The 27,621-nt window shown below is 54.2% G+C and overlaps 1 protein-coding gene across 3 annotated transcripts in view; it reads right to left on the bottom strand.

Annotated features, from left to right (window-relative positions):
* The window catches only part of ADAMTS2 (ADAM metallopeptidase with thrombospondin type 1 motif 2), a 217,408-nt gene that overhangs the window by 132,106 nt on the left and 57,681 nt on the right, over window positions 1–27,621 (bottom strand). For all 3 annotated transcript variants that reach the window (XM_036080139.2, XM_078067654.1, XM_078067655.1), the window contains exon 3: window positions 13,842–14,001. In XM_036080139.2, the coding sequence (XP_035936032.2) occupies window positions 13,842–14,001 (160 nt within the window). The remainder of the gene's footprint in view (window positions 1–13,841; window positions 14,002–27,621) is intronic.

Here is a 27,621-nt window from a genome sequence, read left to right as displayed (position 1 = left end):
TGGCTCCCTCGACTCCCTGGGCAGCCACAGCCCTTGGGGAGCACCCACACATTCCAGGCAAGAGACACCAAGAAAGAGGGCTCAGGCCTTCCTCACCAACGGCCCGAACTGAGTTTTCTGAGGGGACTCAAGGAAGGTCCTGCAGTGCTGGCGTCTTCTGGGCATGAAGACCCCGGGCCCCTCTCCATCTAAGGCCCTGGGACAAATCCAGGTCCTGTTTTGTCCTACTGGTGATGAAGCCAAGAATGTAAGTAGCTTTTGGGATAACGCCCAGAACAAAGGAACACGGTCATCTGACCACAAACCTCTTGAACTTACAATCGACCATTTGCTCCCCAAGCTGCAAGGACCTTGAGAATGGACCATTACACCAGGGAAGCAGAACCTCAGGCCCCTGGGACTCAGTGCCAGACATGACAACCACAGGGTCTGCCCACCCAGCCCTGTCTGGCCTGACCGGTAGGTCGGGCTGCCCCAGTGCCTGGTTGCGGGGGAGGCCATTTCTGGGGGTTTGGGGGCTGATCCCAACCAAACAGCCACCCCGCCCAGGTTCTGTCTGGAGGCCTAGATGGAGCCTCTCCCTGCCACACCCCCCCTAATGCTCTGCAGATGGGCTCCCCCAAAGGCCTCCAAGAAAAACACGGTGACCGCAGATCTCTCCTCACAGAAACGGAACCGCTGGAATGGTCTCTTGTGACGTTCCCAAAATGAAAATAAAAATTCCTCTGAAGTGCATTTCAACTCTGAGGCAGCACTGGCTGCATTGAGAGCTCAGTCCCAGTCGCCACGGGAGCACTATGGGCTCGGGCTCCCGGGTACCGAAGCCACCCCGTGACCCTCTCACACCCACCGCCACCAGGGACCTGCTTGGCCCTTACACAGTCTTTGAAAATTTCGACTCAGCTGCCAATGTTGGAAAAACCAAGAGGTTTTACATAAAATCACAGTTTCTGGCTTCTCCTGAGAAATCGGAAGCCCTCCCGCAGCTGCCCCCAAATCGGCCTGTGCCCCCACGCCAGCCTACCCATGCCTAGGCTGCCCATCCAGCCCCAACCTGCAGAGATGTACACCTCACTGCCCTCGGTGGACACCTGACCCCCAGGATCTGGGCAAGGTTGCCCGGACACGAGCTCCTGTCCGGGGGGCCATGAGCCATCTGGGGGTCCAAGCCTCTGCACCTCCTGAGCCTAGGCACTGGGCACAGACTCCCACCCCCTCTACACAAGTTCCAGCCTGTGGCCCCGAGCTGCACGGGTGGGGTCTAGCAGGCCACCACTCCCCTTGTCTATAACCTGAGCCTCTCTGAGCCCCCAACCCAAACAACCTTAACTGAACTTCGCTCAACTCGAACCCCTGCATCCCACTGGGGACTCAGGCCTGTGCTCTGGGGGTCTCGGGGCGGCCCTTGGTCCTTCGCCTGCCCAGCCTGGCCCAGTGTCCCAGCTCTTTGTTCTCCTGGTTCCTTCACCTGCCAAGAGCATTCATCCTCCCACTTCTGACCAGTGCTGCTCCATCCTGTGAACTGTCAAAGCACCAAGGATCGGGGGTGAACACCAGCCCCCGTGGCACACCCCAGAGTCCCTGGAGTCACCAAAGAAACTTCCAGCTAGGAATCTGCAGATGGTGTTTTAACCAGTCCCAAGCATGAGTCCAGAGAGCTCTGGATAGAAGCCTTAAAAAAGCTCAAACACACAAATTCCTCGCAGGCCTGGGCCCCAGCTGAAGAGATGATTCTGGCAAGCACCAGCGCGCTGGGTCTGCAGGCCAGGGTGGGGGCAGAGGGAGCATGGGAGGGGCCCGGCTAGGAGCCGCGGTGCTGGCTCCTCCCTGACCTGGGGGCAAGCCTGGAGGGGAATGTGGTTCTTTCCAGGGGGCAGCGTGCCCCTCTGACCACCGTGTTGATGACCCACCAGGACCCCCAACATTCCTGCAGCTCTATGGCTCCACGTTGCATCCTCATCATCCCCCTGCCACCTGGGTCCAGGCCACGGTCTCTCCCCTGGGCCACATTAGTGGCCTCCTCCACAAAACCAGGCCACGCTGTTTCTCCACTTAGAGCAGGGCACTGCCCCTCCAAGACTGAGCCACAAGACCCACCTCCATCTACCCCTCGGGCCCTTCCTGCTGCAGCCCCCAAACGGGCCACGTCCACTCCCCTCAGGACACTCAGCCCTGCCGCCTCCGTCCCTCTTCTTCCCCAGTGAACTGCAGCCGACACTTTCAGATGTGGCTCCAACCCCCAGTTACTGTGGTCAGTTCTCGGCATTTCCCAATGCTTGTAACTGCGCAGGTCACCACAAGCAGTAGGAGGGCAGGGGCAGGGCTTGGGAGGGGGCTAGGTCTGTCTGGTTCCCAGCGTCGCTGAGCCTGGCCCAGTGCCGGGCCCTATGCGGGCGTCTGTAGAGATCTGGGGAACGAATTGAATGAATGAGTAAGTGAACAAGGGATAGGTTTCCACGGGGCACTTGATGTGCAAAGACGATGGCACAGGGAATGGCAGCCCGAGCATGCTGAGGACAGCGAGGCCCGAGGGCACTGCTGGCCCCAGCAAGCCTCCCCAGGGCAGCAGCAGGGACCCCAGGGGGCCTTTGGCCCCAGCAACATCCCAGCGCCGCCGGCACAACACCAAGAACCCACCGCCAGGAGTGGAAGCTGCGTGGCGAGCCCTCAGACACCAACCAGGCGCAACTGCTTCCCCAGGAAGGAGGACCGTGCGGCCAGGCTCCTTCCTTCTTTACACGGATATGTAAGCACTGACCGTGGGCCGGGCACTCCTCCGGATGATGGGAATTCTGCAGCAAGCCAAAGATTCTCCCCACAGCTAGTGTGCAGAGTGACCCAAGATCCTTCTGCACGCCCTCGCTGTGGCCTCCGTTGCTGCATATGCTCAGAAGACCCCCTGCGTCCCCAGAACGGCCAGCCTGCAGGTGGGAAGCTCTGGGGGGGTGGAGAGGAGATGCTGCCAGGGAGCCAGGCAGCGCTGGGTCCCAGCCCTGGGTCCCTCCTGCCACACACGGGGCTCTACAACTCACCAGCTGTGCGGCCGCCAGTGCCTCAGTTCCTCATCTGTAAAATGGGTACCACGGGGTAGTTACACGGATCCCTGAGATGATGTGCCTGCAGTGCTCTGGGGAACACCTGCACAGGTGAGCCCGTCCTCCCGTAGGCCCTCGAAAAGTGTGTGTCCCTGAGCCACCGGCGCAGCTCCAGGGACAGGAGAAGAATCAATCCCAGACTGGGCTCTGGCAAGACTGGCTTTTGTGCAACGGAAATAAGTAACACTGAATAGAAAAGGGGAACCGGAGCCTGGGGAAAAGGCTGGTATCCAATGTGACAGAAAGTCGATAAGCAGATAAAGGGCTTATCTCGATATGTAAAACCCCAGGAGATGAACGGGCCAAGGACTTAAACAGGAAGAGGAGACATACCAAGCAATCAAGCGCAGGGACATCATTCATCCTCGCTGGGGATCAGAGAAGCACAAAGTAAGGCAAAAAGTAAGGCTTCCCTGCTGGATCAGCAAAATATCAGTGAGCAAAGCCCCCTGTGCTGGTGAGGAACTGGAGACACCGGGGGGCTGCGCGGGGAACCAGCCTGGCTCTGCCCCAACAGGCGTGAGATTGTCGCGTGCTTGGATTACGTGATTATTTCAGCCACTCGGTAAGTACCTCCTGACAGATGCTAAGAGCCCGGGCTCCGGGCGTCCGGGCTGGCTCGGGCTGTGGCCTGCAGGGTCAGCAACAGGAAAGGAATCCGAGGCCCCCACCTCCCAGGAGGTCCCTAAACCCAAATATCAGGAGAGGTTGCACTAAGGGCTCGCAACGTCACCGCCGCCTCGAAACACCACTGGGCGCACAGCCTGCCCTGCCCACTCTCCCAAGCTCCCACCCACCCCAGCAGGTCCAGGGCCCCTCCCCACAGTGGCAGGGTGGGAAAGAAAAGCCTGGCCTGTCAGAGGGGCAAGGACACATGGACATCCACGGGGACCCCGGGCCGCACGCTGTGCCCGGCAATCCTGTCCCACAAGAGCGAGAGGAGCTTCAAAGGCAACCGGGAGCCTGCCCACCTGTGCGGCCGTGTCTGGGGTCCCTGCCCCCACCCCAAGAGTCTGGAAGCCAAATGGGCTTGGCCTATGGCCAGCACCATCTGTTTTGGGAAACCGCCTTGCTCTGAACCAGGGCAGCCAGGAGCAGGGCAAGGGGCGGGGCTCAGAAGTCAGAAGAATGGGCCCCAATTCTGGCTTCTGCACTTGGCCCGGCCACGGGACCGGCCTCTCCTCCCCCAGGATCCCCACCTCAGTTGTGTCCCCACCAGCCCCCACCCTCCTGGAGCCATCCTTTCAAGAGCTAGGAGCCATCCTGATCCCTTCCCTCACACCCACGTCCTGTGAGCTCTACCTCCAAGGCGCATCCTGAACGCATCTGCCCGCCATCTGTCATCGGCCACAGGGCCCACCCAGGGCGCCACACAGGCCTCCCTGCTCCCACTCTCTCCACTGAGAGCCCTTCAAAGGCTTCCCACTGCTGGAAGAACAAGGCCCACCTCGCACCACAACTCCACTGACCCGGCCCTCCCTACCTCCCCGGGCCCCGCGTCAAGTGCTTGTGCACCTGCTGTCCCCTCTACCTGGAGCAGTCCTCCCAGGGCAGCTGGTTCGGCCTCACCTCCCACCTGGAGTAGCTCCCTCCCTTACCTGCCCTCTCTCATGTTACCCTTTCCCCGGATTTTACCTTGTGCACAGATTTACCCCTCTGCTCACCGTGTGTCCCCTGCCAGCTGGCGAGCTCTGGAAGAACAGGGACTTCACCTGGCTCATTCCCTGATGTATCCCCAGCACCCAACCCAGCCCCAGACACAAGGTGGGTGCACAGTCAGAGTGTGAATGAATGAGTGAATGAGAGAACAAAGGCACCCCTCTAAGCCTCAGTGTCCCATCTCAGGAGTACAGCTGTCATTCCTGTTGCTCCCCCTATGACTGGGGAGCATCACTGGGCGCCTGGTCCGTCCCCAGCCCAAGCCACTGCCATCCACCTCCCTGTGCAGGCCCCGCTCCAAGGCCGTCTCCTCCACCCGGTCCCAGCCCCAGACTCCTTCGAATCCTGTGCAACCTCTCGCCTGAGCCCTGGCCTTGTCCCAGACGTGCACCTCACCCTGCCTGGACACCCCCAGGAGGTGGTCTAGCCACACAGCTCCGGATGAAGCCCACACCCCAGCACTGAGCCCAGACCGATGGGGCCAAATCAGAAGCTCTGGGAGAGACACCCCAACTCCGGCCCCAGAAGCCGGCCCATGTTCCAAACACGGGGTGAGCATGTGTGCACGTGCAAGGGAGGGGGAGCCTGAGCGTGGGAGGGGGAGAGAGCCAGACACCAACATTTCCCCCTAATTGTGTGACCTTTTCCCAGCTCCGGGTTCCTTCAGGGCCAAGTGCACAGCGCTGCTTGGTATTAATTTCAAAGAGAAATGGGTCAAGGAAAATTGGACATTTTTCTAGAAAACACTTCAGGCATGGAGCTGGCTGAAGTGTCTGCCACCCTGTTGAGACTTCTGAGAGGACACGGGGCCTGTGATCAGAGTCTCTAGCTGGTACAAAGCGGCAGAGCTCAGACCCCAGGCCCAAACCCAGCGTCTGCTTCTGGGGCAGCGCCTCCTGTCCCCTTCGGACATCCCTGGAGCTATCTATCTCTGCAGCCCCATCCCCCGGATGCCGGGAGCCAGCACTTCTCGCTGGCCATGGGGCCCCTCTGCATCCTCAAGAGGCCTGTGTCCTGGGACCCTGTCCCCCTGCCCCTCGTTGTGTGGACACAGCGCGCACGAATGTCTCCTTCACAATCGTCCCAGGGGTACCTGAGGCATAGACAGAGGCTCATCGGGGTCCTCGGGGATACTCGGGCCCAGCTGCCCCCACCCCTGACAGGCCGGCTGGTCCATCTGAGGCACAAAGGCCACAGATATGCTAAGCTGCCCCTGGAGACATCACGTCTCTTCAGAAACATCCCAGTCTGCTGTGCTGAGGACCTGCTGAGAGCAGGCCATGCGGAGTCCGTGGCCCAGGCGACAACCAGACACACTGCTCTTGCTAATTAAACCCCAGACGCAGCTGGAGCAGCCGCGTGTGATCTGGGAAGCAGGCATGGTAGCGCGTGCCAATGAAAAGCTCTTCGGGGGGACACCGGCAACACAAACATAAGGGAAGGAAAGAAGGAGCATCAGATGACTGTGGCTGTGGGAGAGAGAGCCACAGAGCAGGGGCAACGGGGGCAGAGGACCTCAGAGCCTGGGACAAACGGCCCGAGTCGCAAGGATGGGTAAATGGGTAAGAGCAAGCATGGAGTAGATGCCACGCTGGGGAGGAGATGAGGACTGGCTTGTCCAACTCCCACTGCCCCCTCTGCCCATGCCATTGCACCCGTCTTACAGATGAGTAAACTGAGGCACCACAGGGTGGGGCAGGCTGCCCAGGCAGGTACACTCGACCTCAACACCAAGCCGCCTGACTCCACTGAGAACCGTCCCTTGCATCTGAGTGAGGGCCACACCCAGGCCAGAGCCAAGCCGCCGTCCCCAGGTGGCACTCGTCATCTGTTCAGGGTGCCCCAGCAAAGATCAGGTCTCTCCTGGACCACATTCACTTGGCTCCAGCCCTGAGGGCAGGCCGGAGACACAGAGACAGCGAAATTTATGTCTGAGCGGAGCAGCTGAGCACATGGGCTGTCCTCCACGGGGAGGGGGGTATGCCTGGCTGCATCCTGGGGGCAGGGGGGGCACGCCTGGCCCTCATAACCCACCGGACGGGGCCCCCGTCTGCGGACCCCACGCAGAGAGCGCCCCTGCTCGCCGACAGCTCTGGGGCATTCCCCCAAGCCTGACCCCAGACAGCTCCTGGCCTCGGAGAATGCGCAGTTTCTGCTGTCCCGGCGCCAGCCCTGCCTCCCCCCCCCCCCCCCCCGGCATGAGGCCACGTCACCACAGCGGCATCTCCTCCGGCTGTCCAGGGGGCCGGCCACAGAGCGGTGGGAGTGCTGAGGCCTCTGCCAAGGGTGCGCTCAGCTCCGAAACGCGCTTCCCAGAGCCCAGGGCCGGGCCAGCTGCCTTGGGTTTCACAACCAAGCGCTTGTCCTTGGGTTTCCTCTGGTCCCTGAGCTGCAGGCACAGCCCAGAGGTGGAATGGGGAGGAGGAATGGAACACCGAGGCACCCAGGCTTTCGGCTGCACCTCTGAGCTGGCGAGCGGGGCATGAAGCCAAATCCCGTATGAGAGCCCCCAGGTCACCCACCACCTGAGAGGGCCACGTCCGGCCACAGGGCTCAGGGAGTGGCTCAGGGACACAGAGAGAAGCCCCCAGACACCACCCAGGCCTGGGGCTCAGGGTGCAAAGCCAGCTAAGGGCCTCCCTCCCCACTCCGACAGAACGCCAGGCTTCAACACTTAGTACCATATAGGCTGAATCACAGCCCCCAGGATGTCCACAGCCTCATCCCCAGACCCTGTGAGTGTTCCCTTTATGGCTCAAGGCACTCAACTTATCCTTAACTTAATCACATTAAAGATCTTGAAATGGGTAGAGTCTCCCGGATTACCCCAGTGGGCCAAACGTAATCACAAGTGTACTTGTAAGAGGGACACAGAGAGAGACTGGACTACAGAAGAGGAAACTGTGACCACAGGAGCAGAGACCAGAGTGATGTGGCCACCAGCCAAGGGATGCCAGTGACCACCAGAAGCTGGGGGAGGCCAGGAAGAGCTCCTGCCTCCCACTGAGCCTCCAGAGGGAACCCACCTTGCTGGCACCTTGATTTTAGCCCCTTCAGATCTGTTTTGGATGTCTGGCCTCCAGAACTGTAAGAGAATAAACCTGTGTCGTTTTAAGCCACCATGTCTGTGGTAATGTGTCTCGGTTGTCACAGGAAACTGAGACGGACGTCAACCACTATGGAGAGGAAAGCCTCACCACGCTGGCCTCCAGAAGTCAGCACCCCTCCACACCCTCTCCAGGCCTCAGCGTCACCAGGGCAGGCCTGGTGATCCACCTGTCATTAAGTGGAGCCTTGCCCACCTCCCGTCCGTGACCTGTCCTGACAGGACTCCACTGTCTTCCCAATCCCCCGGACTCTCTGCCTCCAGCCTGGACCGCAGTGGGCTGGCTGTGACACAGAACTCTCTCTCAGGCCCCTCTCCTCCCAGGGCTGCCCACTGCCTGCAGGACACCATCCACGCTCTGGAACATTCCAGGCTGCAGGTCCCAGCATCAGCTCTGGCCCCCTGGCTCCTGGCCCTGCACGCCTACCTCTAGCTTCACTCCTGAGGCAGCCCCTTCTCGACTCCTCAGAAGGCTGGAAAACTCCTACCTGGCTCAAGCCAATGTCACGGGATGGACGGAAATGGGCAGTGGGTCAGCAGAGGAAAGACTGTGGGCCGCCGGGTATAGAGACCGCGGGCCGGCCACGTGGAGGAGCCACACGGAGCGGCAGACAGCGCCAGCACCCTCCCGCTCTCTCTCACCGGCCTCCCTTGGCCGCGGCAGGGCAGAGAGCTCCCGAGGGCGGCGTACCTCCTCTGCCCGCCTGACAGCAGCCGGCAGGGGCCTGGCACGGGCTGCTTCCGAGGAGCGGGCAGCCAAGGTCACGGGCACTGAGTGGTCTGACTTCTCTTCCTTCAGCCGGGGCCCAGTGCAAAGAAGGGCGGGAGGGCACAGTGGCCCATCGGGCGGTTCTGTGGGACGGGAACCACCCCCCTCGACAGGAGCACACAGCCCCCTCCTCTGCAGGGGGCCTAGAAGAGCAGCCCCCAGAGGAGCAAACGTAATCACTTCTGCCTCTGCCTCTCATAAGCCAGTGGGGCCAGGTGGCCAATGGGGGCCATGTTTTATTTGGCTCACATGGTGCTTGTTAGAAATGTGAAGCAACATTTTATTTATTTTTTTTTTTTTTTTTAAAGATTTTATTTATTTATTTGAGAGAGAGAATGAGATAGAGAGAGAGAGCATGAGAGGGGGGAGGGTCAGAGGGAGAAGCAGACTCCCCGCTGAGCAGGGAGCCCGATGCGGGACTCGATCCCGGGACTCCAGGATCATGACCTGAGCCGAAGGCAGTCGCCCAACCAACTGAGCCACCCAGGCGCCCTGAAGCAACATTTTAAAATCAAGAGGGTTCCCATAAAAGTTCTGATGTCTGGATGCTCTTGACAGTGAGGATCGCTGGCCCAGGCCCACACTCCCACCAGGTCATGGTCAGGGGAGCCAAGGAGGGGCTGCCCCCGGGGACGAGGCCTCTGGTCGGCCCTGCACCCACAGTGAGGCCGGGGCTGGATGCCATGTGCCCACCACACTCCCGCTACTGTTTTCCTTTTAGCAGAGACACATTCTCCATGCCCATCGTTTACGTCAAAAGGAGGGAAGGGCAAGTCAGGCCGAGCACTTAGCCTCCGCCACCGTCCTCACTGGCATCCCCAGCTGCGTCCTGCCAGCCTCGGAGTTTGTGGCTCTTTTCTTGGGATGGCAGGACTCCCTGCTAGTGGCACCATGTGTCCAGCAGGGAGGCCACGTGCGCTGCTCACCGTGGGGACCTTCAGCCTCCTGCACACAGCCAGGCCCTTCATGTCTGCAGCCAGGCCAGCCTTGTGCATGCGGGCTTGGGGCCAGCCCGGCCACACCATGGCCCAGCCTCCCCAGGCCCCAAGGTCCGGCCGAGACTGGACGGGGGCCCAGTGGAGGCAGAGGGCAGGCGTCCTGCCTGAGCGGCACCTGAGTCCTGTCCCCAGAGAAGGAGCGAGGGCTACCTGCTCCTCCACAGACGGACCTCCCATTCACTGTGCAGCCAGCCACAGCCAGGGGGGCTGGGTCACCTCCTAGCTAAGCTGAGTGGTGGCCCCCAAAGACACCAGGTCCTTCCTGGGACCTGGGACTGTTACCTTATGGGGCCAAAAAAGGACTTTGCAGATGTGATTAGATCACAGATCTTGAGATGAGGGAGATCATTCTGGATTACCTGGATGGGCCCTAAATGCAATCACATGCATTCTTGTAAGAGAGAGGCCGAGGGAGATTCACACACGAGGAAGATGCAGTGTGACCAAGAGGCAGAGACTGGTGTGATGTGGCCACAAGCCAAGGGATCTCAGCAGCCACCAGAAGCTGGGAGAGGCCAGGAGAGATTCCCCTGCAGCCTCCAGAAGGAGCACCGCCCTGCCCACACTTGACTTCAGCCCGGTGATACTCTTTTCAGACTTCTTCTGCCTTCCAGAACTGTGACAGAATAACCCACTGCTGCCGCGGTGACCCGGCTGAGGGTAAGACACTGCGGTAGCCAGGGTAGGAGGCAGCGACGTGCCAGGTCCCCAGCACCAGTACAAGGCAGGGCTTCCGGCCCAGACCGGGGCTCCTCTACCCACACTGGCCGGCCCTGGCTCCCCCTCAACAGCCCCAGACAGGGTTGACAGATGGCAGCCAGGGCAGGGCTCAGGCACAGGCCCAGCAGTCTAAGTGGACCCTGTCCGTGTATGTGTGCAAGTGCAAACGCACACGTGCACACACACACACACACACCAGGGAGGCTGACGTTACAGTCCCCTGGCACCACATTGCCCTGGACACAGGGCTGGCTCAGAGTGGGGACAGACAATGGGACCAGGTGTACCTGAGCGAGGCCTGGCATGGAGGAGGCCTGGAAATCCCTCAACCACCGTGGGTCCCTGAAAGACCACCCTGGCCTCCTGGCCTCCTCAGCTCTGCACTCCTGCCCCTGCCAGGCTCCTGGCCCCAGCAGAGTGGGGCAGAGCCGAGCAGAGGAAAGGTGCCCCCTCCTCTCCCTCAGCCCTTCGCCCACCCTGAGACCTTCCTCTGGGGCCCAAGGGCAACACTGCTATATGCTACGCTGCTCTGTGCCCACACCAGACCCGGGCCTGAGTCTGTGAAGACACGTGAACACCTTCATTTCCCGTCCATTTCCCCGGGGCAGTCTGCAACCCAGCAACTGACCTCCGATGATGGAGACTATTAGTGATGACAATCCTGAGGCTGGGTGGACCCCCAAGATCACTCCAGGAGGGCTGCTGGTTGCTCAGGGACAACAGACAGTGTGCCTTGGGACCGCAGGGGAGCCGTGTGGGACACACCCACCCACCCCCACCAGGCACCCCAACCCCCAACCCCGCACCCAGCGAGACGCCCAGCTCCCAGACCAGAAGGCCCAGAACAGGTGTTTTCCCTTCCCCAGAGGTCCCATCCTACCCACTGCCCATCGTGGGGGTTTCAAACCTGCTTCCAGGAGTCGCCTTGGGGGTGGGAGAGGAGGGGGCCTCAAGTCCGTGCCTCCTGCTCACTTCAGCCATACCCACAGTGACCTATCAGGGTCCCCATCAGAATTCCCTAGAATAAAAGGACTCCTTGGCTTGCGCACACGCACACGCACACACACACACACACACACACACACACATCCTAGGGCTCTGCGCCCAGCCAAGGACACTGTTTCTACATGTCTCCTGGCTGCACTCTGGGCCCTGACGAGGCCCAGGCTAATGGAAAGCTGGACCATCTGAGGTCACTGTGGGCCCTCAGCCCAGCCCCAGCGTACCATGCGTTCGGACCCCCTCCAGCCAGCGAGTGGGCCTCAGCCCAGGGCTGGGTGGGAAGGGACGTCCAGGGAGAAATGTACTCTTGGGTGACCAAGTCACCTGCACAGGGTCATGCTGACACTGGGCACGGACATCACGGAAAGGGGACTTGGCCCCAGACCCTGGGCCTGCGGCCTGGCCCTACCACACACAGCCCACAGCCTGGAGCCTACACACCCATGGCCCAGGCCTGAGGCCCAGAGACCAGCCTGGAATACCTTCACCACACCCCACCACCTTCAGCACAACCTCAATCTCCACCCTGTGCTGCATCTACTTTTTTTTTTTTTTCAAACTGGGCTCCACACCCAGCATGGAGCCCAACACAGGGCTTGAATTCATGACCCTGAGATCAAGACCTGAGCAGAGATCAAGAGTCAGACACTTAACCGACGGAGCCACCCAGGTGCCCCTCCCCAGCATCTTCTATGGCCACTGGTTTCTGAGTTTATCCTGAGTCTGAAACTCCTTTCCTGCATTCTGAGTTCCAAACTCTCACCAGCACTAGGTGGATGGCTGGGGGAGGGGAGGATGGATTTAATAGAAGGTCCCTAAAAACCAACAAAAGCCCAGAAAATAAGTCAAGGCCAGCACAGCCACGGGGGAGGGCTGCCATGTTCAGGAGACAGGCACCACATGGAATTTGGGATCAGAGACAGCCCCAGGCACCTGGCAGCCCCTCTTGGCAGACGCCACCTCACCTGGCCTAAACAGGACCCAGAAGCACCAAGCCCAAGGCCCAAGGTGGCAAGCCCTCAGCTATCTGAGACATAGGCATTTCTAATCCCACTGGACAGAAAAGGCAGGAGCCAGAGGCCCAAACATGCCCGAGGGCAGCCGGCCAGCGTGGGCCTGACCCCTGATCTGGGGCGCTTCCGCTGCCCCACTTTCATCCCTACCCTCACCCTACCCGGTGACTCTCCATTCCTCCCCCCGCGGAGAAGCCCAAGGGTAGGACAGAGGCAGGAAGGCTGAGGCTGGGGAGGGCCTGGCAGACAGGCAATTCATCACCTGGGAAAAAGGTCCACCCAAAGTATTGATCGGCTCTAGAGAGCGCGGGGCTTCCTGACGGAACAATTTCTGTGCAAAGGTATCCGACGCCACTGCTTGAAATTAGAATAGAGCCCTGCCGGCCTGCACCCAATTTATCTGTCAAGCTGGCAAGTCAGACCGAGAGACCTAAAATAAATGAGCCAGGGCTGTCTGGGGTGATGGGAGTGTCCTGGCAAATCACAGCATGGCTGTGCTGGCCTGGGGCGGGGGGGTGGGGAGGCTCAGGAGTTCTCGGTCAACGTGCAGATGAGCCTGACCCAAGACCCAGGGCTCCAGGTCCCGTTGCTGCCACCTGCCCTGGCCATCTGCAGCCAGGGGGCCGGGACCAGAGGCTGAGGACTGAGCCCAGCCCTTAACCAGGCACAGACAAGGCAGCCTCATCTGGTCCCTGGGCCCTGAGGACCGTGAGGCCTGCTGGGACCACGGTCCGACCCCAACCTGGCCTCGCTGCAGCCTGGAACCCAAGATCCCAAGAATGCTGGGGAGGTTTGGGCTTGAGGTCTGAGTGGCTGCTTGTCACCAGGCCCACCCAGAAGTTTCTTCCACGCTCCTGGGCCCAGAGTGCGCTTTGGTTCTAAGTCACAAAAGAAAAAAAAAAAAAAAAGAACCATGAGAGTCTGTGTACAGGCCTCTCTCTGGAGGCCGTGGGGGCACCTCTGGGGTCTTTGTCACGCACTTCCCTCCCCTTCCTCCCTTTGACACGGACACGTCTCCCAGAGGAAGCAGGGTCTGAACAGGGCCAGAGGAGAGCTCAGAGCCTTTCCCTGTGAGCAGCCAGTGAGGGGCGGTCAGTCATAATTGCAGGGAAGATGGTCTGCACAGAGGAAGAGGGAGGCTGTGTGGGGCCAGCAGACACCTTCTTTAGAGGCAGGGCTCACAGACATGGGCATGGGACTCAGGCCCAGCTGCAGGCCTGCTCTGTGCTTCTCCTGCTCCCCGACACCAGCTGGCCCTCAAGCAGCAGAACGGGGGCCCCTGGGCAGCCTCCACTGCCGGCTACGGAGGTACCAGACCTGTCAGCTTGTGGCCCACGTGCAGCAAGAGCAGAGGACCCCAGCCCGGCACCACAGCACCACACCGTGCCACGTGGTCGGTGAGAGCAGGGCTCAGGTTCGGCCTGGGGCCCATGCCTGGGTCCCCCAGGCGGACAACTGGGGCTCACCAAGCAGCCTTACCTGTGTCTAGGACCTGTGGCCCCCCCAGAGGAGGGGGCCTCGGGGTGGGTGGCCGGCGATACACCACGTGCACACGGCCCTGCTCAGCCTCCTTGGCCGCCAGCCCCTTCTCCAGGGGCTCGATGAAGAACTCCTCCTCCTCCATACGGATCAGGCCAGCCTGCAGGGCAAAAACGAAACGGTTCAAATTCCCAGAGCACAGAAGACCAAGGATGGGCAACAGCGAGGAGGGTCCCAGGGGGACCTCCCACCAGACTGACAGGACCAGAAGGACCCTGCCCAGCACCCCAGCTAGGCGCCAGGCTTGAACCCCGGGCCAGGGAGGGTACAGACAGGTGACCCCAGAGGTCCCATCTGCCCAGAGCCTCCACTTCTAGTCACTGAGGCCAGAGCCCTGGATGGTGGTGAGCCCCATCAGGGGAAGAAGGTCTATCTGGGTTATCCCCAACCCCACCCCCAGAAGCCCAAAATCCAAGATAAATAAATGCCCAAACTGCCAACTGGGGACTGAATCTGCCACAGACATGTTAAGGTCGACCCACAAGGTATTTTGAAAGTTCTGAACCCAACGCTCAAAGTGATGAGATTTCATGTTTCAAAACTGGAATTCCAGGGGCGCCTGGGTGGCTCAGTCGGTTAAGTGTCTGCCTTCGGCTCAGGTCATGATCCCGGGGTCCTGGGATCGAGCCCCGCATCGGGCTCCCTGCTCCGTGGGAAGCCTGCTTCTCCCTCTCCTTCTACTGCTTCCCCCTGCTTGTGCTCTCTCACTCTCTCTGTCAAATAAATAAAATCTTTAAAAAAAAAACAAAAAAAACTGGAATTCCAGTTTTCCTTGCAAAACACAGGCTGACCACAGTGCATGCTGCTGAGCGGTGGACTCCCCAGATGGAGCACGTACCCCTGCAGCTGACCTCAGTCCCCGTGCCCCCAGCATCTATCCCCTCCTCCATCATCGGTCACCGGCCCGGACTCTGCAGCAACTGACCTGCTGCCTCCCCCAAGACGGTCCACAGTCTTCTCCTGCTGGAGAGCCCTCACTGGACCCCTGTCCCCGCCGGGATTCAGGCTGCTCTGTATGTACTCTGGCAGCCAAGGCCCTCAGCCTGCCACTGCCCTCCCAGCCCCTGGCTCACACACCTCACCCCAGTGGCTGAGACAGTTCCCTCCTGCCAATACAGCCCTCACGGCTGGCCCTCCTCACCCTGGCCATCTGGTAAACTCCCATTTTCTCTTCAGCACCTGGTTCAGATCCCCCAGCTGCAGGTGCACGGCCCCTACCCTCCCTTTGGCCCTCCAGCCATCACTGCCGTATCTAGCTCCCATGCTTTTGATTTTCCATCTATTATCCATAAACCGATGGTCTCACACTGGGGGTCCCCACTGTGTCGACCTGCAGATGTATTTCCTTGAAATCACACATTTATGACCCACTCGGGGTTTTTCGGGGGTTTTTAACCATTTTATTGAGATATGATTGGCATGTAAAAAGATGTGCGTAGTTAATGTATACAACTCGATGAGTTTGGGAATGAGTACACACTCATGAAATCACCACCACTGTCAAGGGCATAAACATATCCAGCTTTCAAAGTATCCCCTTAGCCCCTTTATCATCATTTTTTCCTGGTCAGAACACTTCAGATAATATCGACCCTCTTAGCAAAGTTTAAGTATATGACAGAATCCTGTTAGCTAAAGGTCTCCAAAACTTACCCTGCATAACTGAAATTTTGTGCCCTTTGACCATTACCTCCCATTCTCCCCTCCTCCCAGCCCCTGGCAACCACCATGCTATTCTCCACCTGCTATGAGTTTGAGTATCTTTTAAAAGATTGATTTATTTATTTGAGAGAGAGAAAGAGAGAGAGCACATGGAGGGGGAGGGGCAGAGGGAGAGAGAGAATCCAAGCAGACTCCCCGCTGAGCGGGGTGCCCTACAAGGGGCTCGATCCCATGACCCTGAGATCATGACCTGAGCTGAAATCAAGAGTCAAAGGCTTAACGGACTGAGCCACCCCGGTGCCCCGAGTTTGAGTATTTTAGATTCTACATTTGTCTTCTTGTGGCTAGCTTACCTCACTTAGTATAATATTCTCCAGTTTCATCCATGCTGTCCCAAATGGCAGGATCTCCTTCCTTCTTTATAAAGGCTGAGTAATATTCCATTGTATATATGAACCACATTTATCAATTTGTCATCTACAGATGGACATTTAGGTTGCTTTCATGCCTACTGTGAATAATGCTGTAATGAGTACGGGAGTGCAGATATCTCTTCAATATTCAGTTTGCATTTCCTTTGGATATATACACAGAAATGGGACTGCTGGATCATAGGGTAGTGCTATTTTTAATTTTTTGAAGAACCTCCTTAGTGACATATGTGACATACTGAAGAACCAATCCACATTTCCACCAACAGTGCGTGAGGGTTCCTGATCTCTACATCCTTGCCAACACTTGTTATATTGCATTTTTCATAATCATTCTAACAGATGTGAGATGATATGGTTGGTTTTGATTTGCATTTCCCTGATGTTGAGCACCTTTTAAGTATTTACTGATCCTCTGTACGTCTTCTTTGAAAAAATGTCTAATTCAGGCTCTTGGCCCATTTTAATCAGATTATTTTTCTTCTGCTTTGAGTTGTAGAACTTCCTTGTGTATTTTGGATATTAACCTAACTGATATATGGTTTGCAATATGTTCTCCCATTCCATAGGTTGTCTTTTCATTTTGTTGATGGTTTCCTTTGCGGTGCACAAGCTTTTTAGTTGGATGTAGTCCCACTTACTGATTTTTGCTTTGGTTGCTTATGCTATCAATGTCATATTCAAAAAACCATTGCCGAGACCAATGTCAAGGAGCTTTTTCCCTATATTTTCTTCTATTTTTAAGGTTTGGGGTCTTACACTGAAGTCTTTAATCCATTTAGGGTTAACTTTTGTGAGTGGTATAGGACTGGGGTCTTGTTTCATTCTTTGGCATGTGACCATCCAGTTTGCCCAACAACATTTATTGAAAGATTCTTTCCCCATTGAGTATTCTTGGCTTCCCGGTGAAATATAAACTGACTGTATATGTGTGGGATTATTTCTAGGCTCTCAATCATGTTCTATTGGTCTATGTGTCAATACCATACTGTTTTGGTTACTGTAGCTTTGAGATCTAGTTCGAAATCAAAAAGAATGATGTCTCCACCTTTGTTCTTTCTTAAGATGGCTTTGACTATTTGGGGTCTTTGGTGGTTCCATGCAAATTTTAGGGTTGGTTTTGTATTGGAATTTGGAATTTTAATAGTGTTTCACTGAATCTATAGATGGCTCTGAGTAGTTCAGACATTTTAACATTATTAACTCTTCTGATCCATGAACACAGTATATCTTTCCATTTATTTGTGTCTTCTTTAATTTCTTTCATCTTTTTTTTTTTTTTTTTTTTTTTTTTTTGGTGTATAGATCTTTCACTTCCTTGGGTAAATTTATTCCTAATACTTTTAACATTTTAGATGCTATTATAAATGAAACTGTTTTCTTTCTTTTTCAGATAGTTCATTGTTAGTGTATAGAAATTTAATTGATTTTTGTATGTTGATTCTTGTATCCGGAAACTTTAATAAATTTGGTTATTAATTCTAACAGTTTTTGGTAAGTCTTTAGGATTTTCTATATACATAAGATCATGTAACCAGGAAACATGGACCATTTTATTTCTTCCTTTCCTATTTGGGGCCTTTTCTTTATCTTGCCTGACTGTTCTGGTTAGAAGTTCCAGTACTGGGACACCCGGCTGGCTCAGTCAGAAGGCGTGAGCCTCTCGATCTTGGGGTCTTATGTAAGTTCAAACCCCACATTGGGTGTAGAGATTACTAAAAATAAATAAATAAATAAACTTTAAAAAAAGAAGAAGAAATTCCAATACTAAGTTGAATACAACTGGTGAGAGTGAGCACCCTTGTCTTGCTTGTGATCTTAGCAGGAAAGCTTTTAACCTTTCACTATTCAGCATGATGACAGCCGCAGGCTTGTCACACACAACCTTTATTATGTTGAGCTATGTTCCTTCTATAACCAATTTGTTGAGAGTTTTATCACGAAAGGAGGTTGAATTTTGCCAAATGTTTCTTCTGCATCTATTGAAATGATCCTCTGAATTTTATTTTTCATTCTGTTAAGGTGGTGTATCACATTTATTGATTTGCATATGTTGCAACAACCCTGCATCCCAGGGATGAATCCTACTTGATCATATGCATGATCCTTTCAATGTGCTGTTGAATTTGGTTTGCTAGTAGCTTGTTGGGAATTTTTGCATCTACATTCACCTGGGATCTTGGCCTGTAGTTTCCAATGCTGGCCTCATAAAATGAGTTTGGGAGTATTCCTTCCTCTTGGATTTTTTGGAAGAGTTTGAGAAAGCTTGGCATTAATTCTTCTTGAAATGTTTGGTAGAATTCACCTGTGAAATCATCTACGCCAGGGCTTTTCTTTGTTTGGAAATATTTTTGATTACTAGCTCAATCTCCTTACTCATTATTGGTCTGTTTAGATTTTCTATTTCTTCCTGATTCAGTCTTGGTAGGTTGTATGTTTCTAGGAATTTATCATTTATTCCAGGTTGTCCAATCTGTTGTATACTATTCTCTTATGATCCTTTATATTTCTGTGATGTTGGTTGTAATGTTTTTTTAAATTTTATTTACATCTTAAGTTTACTTGGCTTTGTTGATTCTTTTTATTGTTTTCTGTTCTCTATTTCATTCATTTCTGCCATGATCTTTGTTTTCTCCTCCCTTCAGCTAATTCTGGGCTTAGTTTGTTCTTCTTTTCCAAGTTCCTTGAGGTAGTAAGTTAGGTTGTTTATTTGAAATCTTTCTTTTTTATTGTAGGTATTTATCACTATACACTTCCTTCTTAGAACTGCTTTTGCAGTATCACAGAAGTTCTGGTATGCTGTGTTTCCATTTTTGTTTCAAGGTATTTTCCCAATTTCCCTTTCGATTTCTTCTCTGACCCACTGGTTGTTCAAGAATGTGTTGTTTAATTTCCACATATTTGTGAATTTTCCAGTTTTCCTCCTGTTGTTGATTTCTAGTTTCATACCACTGTAATCAGAAAAGTTACTTGGTATGATTCCAGTCTTTTGAGAGAGAGCGAAAGAACGAGAGAGCAAGAGAGCAAGAGCACGCACACAGAGGGAGGCAGAAGCAGACTCCCCACTGAGCAGGGAGCCTGATGCGGGGCTCAATCCCAGGACCCTGGGATCATGACCTGAGCCGAAGGCAGACGCTTAACCGGCTGAACCACCCAGGCGCCCCTTCACGTGTTCTTATGTTACTAATTAGCACCTTCTGCCTTCTAGCTCACTGAGTGTCTCTTCTACACAGTCCAGTCTGCTGTTGACGCTCTCTATTGAATTCTTCACTTCCATCACTGTATTTTTAAGCTCCAATATTTCTGTTTGGTTCTTAAGTTTTCATCTCTTTGTTCAATTTTTCATTTTGTTATTGTATTGTTTTCCTGGTTTTTGTTAAATTGTTTATCTGCGCTCTCTTAGAGCTCTCGGAGCAACTTTGGAAGAATTATTTTGAATTCTTTATTAGGCAATTCATGTATCTGCCTTCCTTTGAGATCAGTTACTGGGAGTCTACTGTGTTCCTTTGATGGTGTCACATTTTTCTGATTCTTCATAATCCCTGTAGCCTTGCACAGGTTTCTGTGCATTTTCAGACTTTATGAACTGACCTTCACCTGTAGGTGGGAGCACACTGGGTCACGCTGTGACCCCAGATCTAGTGCGCAAAAGCAGGGCACCAACTGCAGGGGTGTGTGGTGGCTCTGGGTCCAGGGGGAGGCAGGGTGGGTAGGAAGGGCACGATGTCTCATTGGCTTAGGCTGCTAGGATCCACGACATTGACAGCTGCATAGTCTTTGGTCTGCAATAGCTACAAGCACTCTTGGGGTCTTCAGTGGCACCTCCAGGCCCAGCGGCTAGAGGTCACGGCAGGCAGTGGTAGTGGCCAGAGCTGGCTGGCGTGCACACACTCAGCTGTGGGGCCCAGCTGCAGGTGCCTGTGTAGTGGCAGGGTCTGGTTGCAGACATGCACGTGACAAGCGCCAGGACCAACAGCAAGAACCAGAGCCAACTACAGCCACATTAGCAGTTACCAGTGACCTGGCTGTCAGTGTGCATTCCCATGGCTGCAGGGTCACACCATGGGTGCACACGTGGCAGTGGAGGTTGATGACACGGAGGCAGGTCAGTGGCATGCATGTGCACAGCTGGAGGGGCTACCCTGTGTGTACATGGCCATGGGGGCTCATCCAGAGGGCCTAGGCTGGCGTTTTCACTTGTGCAGCCACAGAGGCCCGGGCAGGCTGCTGATGCAGATCCCATGCTTAAGGGGATGGGAGGAGGGAGCTGGAGGGATTCAAGCAGCTAGCTTCTGTGAACGTGAAAGCCTGTGGGGTGAAAACTCAGTGGGAAAATCTGCAGGGGTCCACAGCAGCTGTGCTGGCCATTGGTTTTCTCAGCAGCAAAAGCTGCTCGTGTCCCCTGCGCAGCAGACAACTGGGAACCATGGTCACCCCTCACGCTGGTAACCCCTGCCCTTCTAGTTCCTAGCTGTCTCTAGATATCTCAGCTTCACTGGATGGGGTGACATGGACTGGGTCCTCTGTTCATTGCCCAGAGAGGCTGGGGAAGCTGCTTGCTCACCCCACTCTCTCTTTCCCGGTGTGGGAAACTCGTTCGTGCTGTGGAGTTCCCTCTTGGCACTGAGCAGTGCTGGCCTGGGGGACGGGATGATGTAAACAACATGGAGCTGCCTTCCTTCTCGTCTTGCACCGTTTTTCTCAGGGTTTTTGTTCTACTGTGTCACTGAAGTTTCTTAAGTGGACTCCGGAGTTCTCTCAGAGATGTTGTTTATGGATAGCTGCCTAATTATTCATCTTTGTTGGGGGATGGAGGCTGAGTCCCCTACTCTGCCAACTTGGTGACCTCACTCAGGGCTTTTTAAAAGCTTAAATTAGTTGCTCCAACTTAAGAACCAGAGGATTTCGCATAAACGACCAGATTTTCAAATTCTCTCAAAACATCGGAGAAGTTGGCAGTTCCTGTTGCCCATCTGACACACCAGCTAAACTGGCCAAGAGTTCCCTCAGGTTCTCCTCACAAGCCTCCAGAAAGAGCACAGTCCTGCCAACACCTTGACGTTGGCCTCCAGACCTGTGAGAGAGTAAGTTTCTCTTGTTTTCAGTAATGTGTTGCATCAGCTGCAGGAAACTAAAAAGGGTCCCAGCAGGCAGTGGGAGGAAGGGGGTGGCCATTCTCTGAGGGGCACAGGATGAGAGAAGCAGGAGCGGCAGCCCCCATGAAAACATGGGTTTGCAGCATCTTGGACTTCCAGGGAAGGGGTCCAAAATACAGAGGAAGGGTAGGAGCCAGAGCTATGGGGGCCAAGACGGGGGTGCCAAGGTCACCAGTCTGTGGGAGGAGAGAGGGGCGGTCAGGCCCATGGGAACTCTGCAGGCCCCCACACTCTGATTCATGCCTAGATCACAGGGTCCTGCCAGGCCAGGCGGGGAGTGAGCAAGTGCTTGCAGATGAGTGAATAAATGACCCCCAAACAATGGGACATGTCCTCTGAGACACAGACAGGAAGGGCTGGGACACCCTGGGCCAATCCCCTTCCACCGCCATGTGGGTGAGGGTGGACAACAGCAACAGTTACTTCCTCTCTAGTGCCACTGACATCTCCCATGTTTGTGGTTTGGGGGCAGACTGGTGTCTCAAACCCGTCTTATTAATAGAACCCATTCGAGTCCATGTGGGAACAGACTGCGGCGTTCTGGGTTCCCAGCACTGTTTCTGTCTGGCCAGGTGACCTCAGCCAAGGTGCTAAGGCTTCCTGGGCCTATAAATGGAGTTGGTCATCCCTCCCCCTCACATGGCTGCTGCAAGAGCACATGCAGCCTGGGCCACAGAACAAGGGCAAGCCACATGATGTCATCCACCTGCTTGCTCTCCAAATGAAAAAACAGACCGAGGGGTGAGGAGGCCTGCCGGGGACACACAGGGTCTAGGAATCAGACCCTGGTCCCAGGTGGAAGGAGCATCTCCTGGGTGGGCCCCTGGGCCAGACCAGGCCTGCTGTGGCAATTAGGGCAGGACAGTGGGACATCAGCAAACAGCAGGGCAGCCCCCTCATCTGGAGGGACCCTTGCACCCCAGGCGGGGGGCCATCTATGTCACAGGCCTACAGGCCTGGAGTTATTCCAGAGGGACCCAATGTAACCATGACCCAGAACTCAATCTGGTGAGGAGCAGCCCTCTCTGGCCTCAGAGATCCCAAGACAGTTAGAGGTCTCCCTCCATGCCAGCGGTCAGGCTCTCCTCCCTGGCTGGCCTCCAGGTGGGCTGACCCAAGGGCACGGAATCCATTGGATGCTGTCCTGGGCCTTGCCAGAGTCAGGAAACCAGGGCCCCAATTGGCCCAGCTGCCTGGCAGGGACCCTCCCACGTGCCCATCTGAAGGGCACTAGAGCTCACTGAGATCAATCTGCAGTATGATGCCAGGTGCCTCAGGTTTCCTCGTGAAGCCAGAGACCTCTAACTGACAGTACCCACAAATGGACAGGCCAGACATTCCTCGCAGCATCAGCCCCTCTCTCTCAGGCACGGTGGAATGCACACACACGGATGTCACACTGATGACCATGGGTGGCCCCTGCCCCAAGACCAGTGGCTGACCACACTGAGTCCGGAGGCTGACCGTGGGAGACCGCACAGGCCGCCCACCTCGAGCCCAGCACTGCCGGCCCAGGACCCGCGGATGACCACCTCAGACTGGCACTGGCTCACCCCTCCAGACCACCCACCAGAATAAGCTTGGTGAGGGGCTCTCCAGAAAGAAAGCGGGGGTCGTGTCATTGCCTGATTTTCAAGCATCTTAGTATGCATCCCAGGGATGCTCTGTCTCAAAATCTGCAAAAGAAAATTGACAAAGAGAACAAGATATGGAACGTGGGCTCTGTTTTGAGGAGTTTTTTCCAGGACTTTGATTTTCCTGCTGCCAGTGGCAAGTGTATCTGTTTCTACATGTAATTTTTGTTAATAAGAATCTGTTTCCTCTCCCCCATTTAATAAATATGAAAGAAGTCCCTGAAGCACGCTGGTCTGAAGGGCACTCCACAGGAGCCCGCCTGTGTCTGTCCAGCCTGGTGTCCCTGGACCCCGATGCTGGCTCTTACCCCAAACCCTCTCTGCTCTTGAACTCTGTGACCGTCTGCCCAACCCAGGCAGGAGGGAGGCTCACAGGGAGGACTCTACCCCGGCCCGCAGGTGCTGCTGCAGGGGCCTGGGACCTGGTGGCTCTTTTGTCATCCGATCAACTCACTAGTTCTCAGAACTTGGTAAATTATTAGATGCCTGCCCTACTCCTTCCTTCTAGGCTCTGTTCCTTTGCTGTTTGGTTTGTGACAAAGTAGTCACTAGAAAGGAAAACGAAGAGTTAAAACAATTTATGAGAATCTAAAGGCTTAACAGACCTCCTCTGTCACTCTGAATTTTAAAGTGTTCAAAACACCGACATTCTGGGAACCAGGGTCTCCCTGGAAAGCAAGTGTGCCTCCTGTCCCCATCCACAAGGCGCCGGGGTCACTGTTTTCACCGGCTCCTGTAGTGGGAGCCTCAGGGGAACATGCACTAGGATCCCACATACGCGCGACAGGGACCAAGGCTGTCGCTCAACCTTGTCATTCTTGGAACCTCCCGTACCAAGACTGTCGGGGCCTGTCAAGGTTGCAGCGGTGACGACTGAGAATAGAAAAAAAAGAAAGCTGGTCCAAACACAGAAGGATCCAGACTCTGACGGGGGACAAGGCAGCACACATCTGCATTAGCTTGCGGTCACCCAAAACTCGTCTCCGCTCGGAAACACACACACACATGCACTCGCCACAGGAGTCCCCCAGAATGCTGGCATGTGGTAAGATTTCCATTCCTGGAGCTCCTTTAGCTCCGACAGAACCATGTCCCTTCCTCTCTCCTCCCTTTTCGTAATGATGGTCTAGCGGGTGCGTTACCAAAATGGGATCAGCCACCTCCGGGGCGTCCTTCCCCTCCCAGCCACCTGGGGAAGACAAGGGCGGCCCTGGAAGCTTTATGGGGGGCGCTGGACCCCAACTGCCACACATCACAGGCGTGAGAACTAAAGCCCCATGGGATTCAAGCCAACCAGCAGGGGCTCCTTCGCAGTTCAGCCCCACAGAGGATGTTTTACATCCTCATTTTTCCACTTTCCGACAAGGAGCACCAGCCATCTGTGGGGGCACCGGCCGCCAGGAAGTGAGAGCAAGCCTGTGGAAACTCCTGTCCTCTCCCCCGCGTCTCCGTGCGCTATTGCTCTGCACCTTCCAGAACATCCCCTTCTGGAGGAGTCTGTCTGTGGACGCCCTCGGGGCAGAGTCCCTGCCTCCCCTGCTCTCTGCCTCATTTGGTGGCCCCATGTGGCCCTTGCCATGTGCCATCCACACCCCTCCCTCCCCCCAGTGTGCAGGCTAGAGCTTGGAGGGGAGGCTGCCGCCCGGAGCTAGGCCTTATGTTTTCCCGAGCAAGGTGACTGCAGACAGGTCGCTGAGTGCCACAGCCCTGAGCCTGCGTACCACAGAGCTTCGGTAAGTTCACCTGGCAGGCCCTGCCCTTTCTTGGGCCTGGTTTCAGGCCCCTCAAGATAACTTTGCTCCAGAAAATCCCTCTTTTGTCCAAAGCTGCCCAAGGTTGGTTTCCAGTGCTCAAAACCAGGAAGTCCCAACAGACATGTGCCCCCAATGCCAAGCTCAATACCCGGCCTCATCTTTCCATAATTCCAATAGGACCTGGAGAGCTCCAGTAGAAAGACCCCAAACAAACAACTAAGAGCAGGAAACCCTCTCCTTCCCTGGATCATTGCCTCTGCCTACAAAAGAAAGGCCACAGCCTCCCTGGGGGCCACAGTAGCTCACTCTCCATCCCTGAGCAGACCCCCACATGCCCCGCTCCTTGCATAGGATCCCCACTCTGTGCTTCAATGTGGCAAGCCTCGGCCCTTCATTCCTAAGGGGCGTGGTGGGACCTGGGCTTGAGTCCCCATTGTACACCAGGTGTTCTACAGAGGTCTTCAAATATGATGCCATTTCAACCCTCCCTAAAATTCTATAAGAGGGACACTCCATTTCCAGGGGGGACTCTAAGGCCTAAGGCTCAAGGAAGTTGCACTGCTAGATCAGATCTCCCAGTGGGGCAGGGCAGGCTTGGGAACATAGGCCTGTCCCCCAACACTGGCCCACAGGAGATCCAGCGGGGGGGGACACCAAACTCCCACATTCTCTTCACCACCATCACAACTCCTGCCTCACCCAGTTTTGTTAAATTCTAGCTGGATATTCCTGTAGGCTAAGACTCTGAGCCTGAATCCCAATCTCTCTCTGTTACAAAAAAATTGAAGAGGCATTAGAGACCTGTTAGCATCAAACTGAGACTCCCTTTGACTCAATCTGAAAGTTTAAAATAGAATTGAGAGAGGAATAACTTTCTCACTATGAGACTTGTGCTTTTTTAATACATAACAGCTTTACTGAGCTATAATTCACATATCATACAATTCACCCACTTATACAGTGTATAATTCAACCATCACCACAATCAATTTTAGAACATTTTTATCACCCCCCCCCAAAAAAAACCCCGTATACATTAGCAGGCACTCCCATATTCCCCCAGCATCTCCCCCACACACGCACAAGCCAGCCCCTGGAAACCACTGATCTATTTTCTGCCTCTATGGATTTGCTTATTCTGGACATTTCCTATAAACAGAATCATACAGTATGTGATCTTCTGTGGCTGGCTTCATTCACCTAACACCATGTTTTCAAGATTCCCATGCTGTAAAATACGTCGATACTTAAATTCCTGTCTTATTATCAACTAATATTCCATTGTACAAGATGTGCCACATTTTATTTATCCATTCGCTGGTTGATAGACCTTTGCGTTCTTTCAACTTTTTGGCTCTTGTGAATTGTGCTCCTTTGAACATTTGTGCGCAAGTTTTGTGTGTGGACAGAGGTTCTCGTTTCTCATGAGGATATACCTAGAAGCGGAACTGCTAAGTCCTAGGGTAACCCCATGCCACACTGCTTCCCGAAGCAGCTGCACCATTTTACATCCCCACCAGCGGGGAGTGAGGAAGCAGCAGTATTTCGACTTCTCCACCTCCTCATCCAACACTTGTTATCACCGATCTTGTTTCTTCTAGCCATCCTTGAGTGCGTGGAGTGGCATCCCACCAGGGTTCTGATTTGAATTTCCCTGATGACAGCAGGTGTGATGAATCCGCTTATTGGCCATTTGTTTCTCTTCTGTGGAGAAATGGCTACTCAGACCCACTGCACATTTTGCAATTGGGTTATTTTCATTTTTTCATTGACTAGTAAGAGTTCTTCACATATTCTAGATACAAGTCCCTATTGGATTTGCAAACATTTCCACCTCAATTTGTAAGTTGTCTTTTCATTTTCTTGATGGCATTCTTTGAAGTTATAAAGGACGTTCCTTAAGTCCAACTTACTTATTTTTCTTTTGTTGTTTGTGCTTTTAGTGTTCTAAGGTTTTGCCTAACCCAAAAGAATGAAGATCTACTCCTCTATTTGTTAAGAGGTTTAGCTCTTATCTTTACATCTACAATCCATTTTGAGTTATTCTTTTATAGGGTATGAGGCAGAAGTCCAAATTCATTCTTTTGCATGTGGATGTCCAATTGTCTCAGCACCATTTGTCAATGAGATTATTTTTTCCTCCATTGAATTGTCTTGGCACCCTTGTCAAAAATCAATGTGAGGATTTATTTCTGGGTCCTCAGTTCTGCTTCATTGATCTGTACATCTATCCCTCTGCCAGTACCACACAGTCTTGATTACTGTAGCTGTGTAGTAAGTTTAGAAATAAGAAAGTGTTGAGTCCTCTAACTCTGTTCTTTTTCAATGTTGTTTTGACTATTCTGGGTCTCTTATATTTCCATATGAACTTTAGGGATCACCTTGTCAATTTCTGCCAAGAAGCCAGCTGGGATTTTGATAGGGTCCAGTGTTTTTTCAATGTCTTGTTTCGGGCCACATTAATCCATCTCTTTTCCTAATGCTTAGGGAACAATGGCCTAGAGAGAACACTGCCTTAGACACCAAGAGGTTGGGATGGGAACCCGAAGTCAGCAAACTAACCAGGTGTGTGACCTTGAGCAAGTCAGAGCCTCCAGGAGCAGGGGACATAGAGACACTGTGCCCCACCTCTGCTGCTGGACAGAGTCCTCTCCAGGGCATCTGTCTCGGCTGTGCTTTACACCCCTCCCCCATCATTCCTCGCCTGCTGCTTTATGCAACCCAGGCTTGATTTCAAAATCAAATTCCCACCAATGGGGAAATCAGATTGAAACTACCAGAACTGGCCTCTGCATCCATTCCACTGCGATAATTATGATTACAGACCAGATGTTGTTTACCGTACATTCTGGAAAGGAAAGCTGTGCAACATAAAAATAATTCCTAATTCAACTTTAATAAGTTGGGGCAAAAACTGTCAAACAAGTCAATAAAAATGAAAGAGGGCACAGGAGGAACGAAAGAAGTAGTTTAATTGCAATTAATTTCTCAATGTTCCATAGGGAAATCAACAGTTACCGATAAGCTGCTAAAGTTGATAAATACTAGTTTAAGAATCCTATTTGAAGTTGTAAAAGCCACAA

This window comes from Halichoerus grypus, chromosome 2, assembly GCF_964656455.1.
Source record: "Halichoerus grypus chromosome 2, mHalGry1.hap1.1, whole genome shotgun sequence".
Taxonomy (NCBI): Eukaryota; Metazoa; Chordata; class Mammalia; order Carnivora; family Phocidae; genus Halichoerus; species Halichoerus grypus.
This window is presented reverse-complemented; position numbering and strand designations above follow the sequence as displayed.